This window comes from Lolium rigidum, chromosome 3 (genome assembly GCF_022539505.1).
Source record: "Lolium rigidum isolate FL_2022 chromosome 3, APGP_CSIRO_Lrig_0.1, whole genome shotgun sequence".
Taxonomy (NCBI): domain Eukaryota; kingdom Viridiplantae; phylum Streptophyta; class Magnoliopsida; order Poales; family Poaceae; genus Lolium; species Lolium rigidum.
Window position 1 is genome coordinate 182,099,191 of NC_061510.1, and position 3,964 is coordinate 182,103,154.

Genomic DNA, 3,964 nt, shown 5'->3' on the forward strand with positions numbered 1-3,964 from the left:
ATTAGCGAGGAGGAGGCCATTACCATGACACTGGCCAATAGCGAGCTCGACAAGCTCGCTATGTGGGACGGGCTCGCCATCCAGCTTCACGAGTCGGCGCTCGCGGGGGAGGCCAGCAACTCCTCCGGCCACGCCGACTCGTTCAAATGACCGTGCGCCGATGCCTGCTCCTTCAACGGCCCGGGATCCGTGGCCACCTTCACCACAGCCTCATGCATCGCCGACGGCTTGCCCGCAATTGCCGCAGGCTTCCCTTCCTCCATCGCCGGCGTACCAGCTTCCATGGCCGACGCCAAGTTCATCGACCTCGTCAGCGACGACAAGCAGTAGCCCATAGTTAGGTTTTAGCATGCCTTGCTGGCCATTTCAAAGTCTTTTTATGTTTTTATTAGGTTCCTTGTGGTGGAACCAGTCCACCTAGGTTCAAGTACTAGACTTGGCATGTATGTTTATATTTACCTGGATTAATTTCAGGATTTATCGACGCTTTGCTTTCAGTGATACGTGATGTCCGCCAACAGCGAGGCGCCAATAGTAACTTCGTCAACCTCAAGATATGCCGACTCGATTCCTCGGAAGTGCTCATGGGGTAGGGAAGTGCTCATGGCGCCAATAGTGACTTCGTTAACCTCAAGATATGCCGACTCGATCCCTCAGAAGTGCTCATGGGGTAGGGGGTAGGGTGTGTGTGCGTTCATAGGTGTGTGTGCGTTCATAGGGGTGAGTATACGTACGTGTTTGTGAGCGGCTGCCTTGTTCTCTATTCTTATGCATCAACCCGCTAGGAGACCCCTAGACGCAACAAACGGGCGGTCAATTTTGACCATTCGACCCAAGTTCAAAATGCGTCGCCCCGCTGAGCCAAGTCCCATGCATCGCCCCGCAGGAGGTGCCCTGAAGCTAATATTCAAGAGAAGATAAACAGGCAAAGAACAGGGTGATTGATATTCAACTGGAAGAACTCACTATAACAACAGACAGTGCTTGATTTCTCAAAATTACACGATATAAATTATTATTGTCTTGAAATTATGTAAATGATGACAAATCCTTTTTCCAGCTACAAAAGAACCACCAGCATAACAACAAAGAATTATAAAAGCTGCTTCAGTAATCTCTTCCTTCTCAAAAAGAGCTATATCTAGGAGGGCCTAGGCCCCGACCATACACTCTCTCACTTGCAAAGATCCAACCTACTTGGCCGCCTTCCCATTCTCAGCAGCAACAACAGAAGCAGCAGCAGCAGATGGGTTCAGCTCATCCCAGGCTTCAATCCAGGTGACCATGGCATCAGCAAGCTTCACGAAGTAAGGGTCAATCTTGCCAAGCTTCTCCCTGACCTGCTCCGACAGTGAGATGTAGCACTTCTGGACTGTGTCACACTCCTTGGAGAGGGTGGCGCTCTGGAAGAATGGAATGATGTCCTCCTGCCAGAAGATGCCCTTGTACTCCTTCTTCAGGTTCACGAAGGGGTTGCTAGCCTTGCTGTGCCACAGGTATGGCAGGCCAGTCTTCACTCCCAGGCTCAAGTGGTCGCAGATGACCTAACGTTTATGCAATTGGATTAGTTTCAGGTCTGGAATTATACAAATGCAAAGAGAGGCAGTAATTCCATCGTAATGGCACCAAGTGGAAACAAACACAAACCTTCACACACCATCCAGCCCACATGTCATCGTAGCGACCGATAGGCTGTCCATCACCCATGAGGCCAAAGTACATTGCAGGGCCAATGAGCTGACGGTCGAAGGCAAGGTTCATGCCACACATGGGGAATAGTGTTCCCTTGGGAATAGTCAGGACAGCATCAACATACCTGAACAAGATATAAGAGATTAGCAACAATTCCTGATGCAATAGAACAATCACTGATTAGCAGATGAGTGTCGCAATCAAAATGCAGTACCTGCTGTTCCTCTCACGTGGCTTGACCATCTGTGTGGGTGCATCATAGTCAGGGATGTTGAGCCACAGGCCGTGGGATACAGCAGTGGGGGCACCCTCCCTAAGGCTGAAGGGGTATCCACGGACAAAGTCTGCTCCTTCACGGTAGGGGTCATACAAGGTGTTGAAGAAAAAGGGGGTGGACGGGCTGAGGAGGTTCTTGATGTGCTGCTCAAGAGCATTGATGTCCTTGCCAGATGGGTCCTTGGCAACCTATTTCCAAAGAGAAGCAAAGAAATTCAGTTTGGGCAACAAATGAACCATTGTTCTGACAAAATGGACAATTGACCAACATTTGATTGCATTACTAGACTTTGCTGCCAATGGTTGATCTGTAAATGACTGATCTATTGTTTGACTAATAGTACAATCATATTAAATGGGTTCGGAACTCACAAGGTGAACCTGAAATTGATCATCTTCAATTTGAATTTCAGGAAACGATCATGTTCAATGTGGATCACAGGTTCTTACTATTAGACTGAGAACTGCAGCAAATATCCCAGATCTAGTGACACCAAAGACTCCCAATGCGATTTGTCTGGTTAATACATGACAAACTGAATCTGCCAGCTCGTGCTCCAAGACGGATCCCATAAAATAGGACTTATAACTAAATAAATGAAAACGACTCGTCCCCTATAACGACAAAGTGCTAACGAACTGACAAAATCTAACAGATGTACTACCTACCAAATGCATCACACGAAGAAAATAATTGTAACACTAAGATCACAGAGAGCATATGAAAATGCCACTTTTATGGATTATTATCTATCAGCCAATGCAAGCACGGCCGTGGCTCGTTGCCCAGAAACAGATATCCACTACCCAAATATGTTATGGATCTTAGTGACTGATCGCGCGCATTACTAGTAGATCCAGATCTGATCCAGCCAGATCTGATCAAATTAGAAGAAACGCGAACCAGATCCGGGCCCAATATACACAGATCCGCGCAGAATTCATACAATTGCTAGCAATAACATACTAGCGCGAGAGTTGGCAAAGAAGGAACTTACGAAGCAGTCGTCGTCGATGGTGAAGACGTACTTCTTCTTGGAGACCATGTAGCCGAAGCAGCGGCAGGCGGAGTCCTTGAAGGAGATGCATGATGCCTTGGGGCCGAGGATGCGGTTGATGTCGTTGCGGTTGTAGAGCTCGTAGTCGAAGCCCTCGGGCACCTTGATGACCTTGCTGGGGTCGCCGTCCTGCACGATGATGAGGTGGTACGGCTGGAAGAAGGGGCGCCACATCTCAAGGAAGTCGAGGTTGCGGATCGTCGGGATCACGATGTCCAGCTCGTCCTTGAGCAGCGGCGTCGAGGGCACCGACGACCCAGGGACAGTGACCGTCCCCGCCATTGCTGCCGCGACCTGGATCTCGGGATCTCGCGACCTGGATCTCGCTAAGGTGGGGGTGGGAGCAGAGAGAGGAGGTGTGGGTTTGTGCTTAGAGAATGAGGGGGTTTATATAACGCTCCAGGAGGAAGAAGACTTTTTTCTTCTCCCTCGCTGCGACGATGCTCTGGCTCTCTTTCCTGTTCTGTTCCTTTTTTCGACATCTTTTCTTATTTGTTTTAGCTCTAAAATTGATCGTATCTCTCTTGAATTTTCAGATACGGCCAAATTTTATTTGGAAATACCTGTCGCGCACGTTAGAGGGACCTGGGTGATAATGGAAATGTACTCCCTCTCTTAGACTAGTAACAATGGAAAGTATCATACATTAATATCATGTACATGATACTAGTTTATGATATTACCCCACAATGCATAGTATCATAAGATAGCATCATAGTATCATCACATTTAATGTTTTGTAGAATCTCAATGTAAATTTGTGTACATGATGTTAGCCACTAAGTTTTTTAGTTCTACGTGCTATGATACGGTATCATATTATGATATCACTCTTATCTCTCACTTCATTAATTGGTGCGCCACATCAGATTTTTGCCAACTTGACATGCATGATAATACTTATGATACTTTCATTGGGGCTAGTTTTACAGTTTATT

At 47.3% G+C, this 3,964-nt stretch overlaps 1 protein-coding gene across 1 annotated transcript; it reads right to left on the minus strand.

Moving 5' to 3' along the window:
* Positions 1 to 968: 968 nt before the first annotated feature.
* Positions 969 to 3,376, minus strand: LOC124702788 (UDP-arabinopyranose mutase 1). Its single transcript, XM_047234954.1, has 4 exons — positions 2,967 to 3,376; positions 1,907 to 2,157; positions 1,648 to 1,816; positions 969 to 1,544 (listed from the first exon to the last, which is right to left on the minus strand). Exons 1-4 carry the CDS (start codon positions 3,306 to 3,308, stop codon positions 1,194 to 1,196), a joined length of 1,113 nt encoding a protein of 370 aa, XP_047090910.1. The 5' UTR covers positions 3,309 to 3,376; the 3' UTR covers positions 969 to 1,193.
* Between the last annotated feature and the right edge of the window lie 588 nt (positions 3,377 to 3,964).

Coding starts and splice junctions, on each gene's coding strand:
- LOC124702788 (XM_047234954.1), bottom strand. CDS start 3,308: ATGGCGGGGACGGTCACTGTCCCTGGGTCGTCGGTGCCCTCGACGCCG. Junction 2,158..2,966: donor CCATCGACGACGACTGCTTC/GTAAGTTCCTTC, acceptor CTTTGGAAATAG/GTTGCCAAGGACCCATCTGG. Junction 1,545..1,647: donor GGGCTGGATGGTGTGTGAAG/GTTTGTGTTTGT, acceptor CATAAACGTTAG/GTCATCTGCGACCACTTGAG.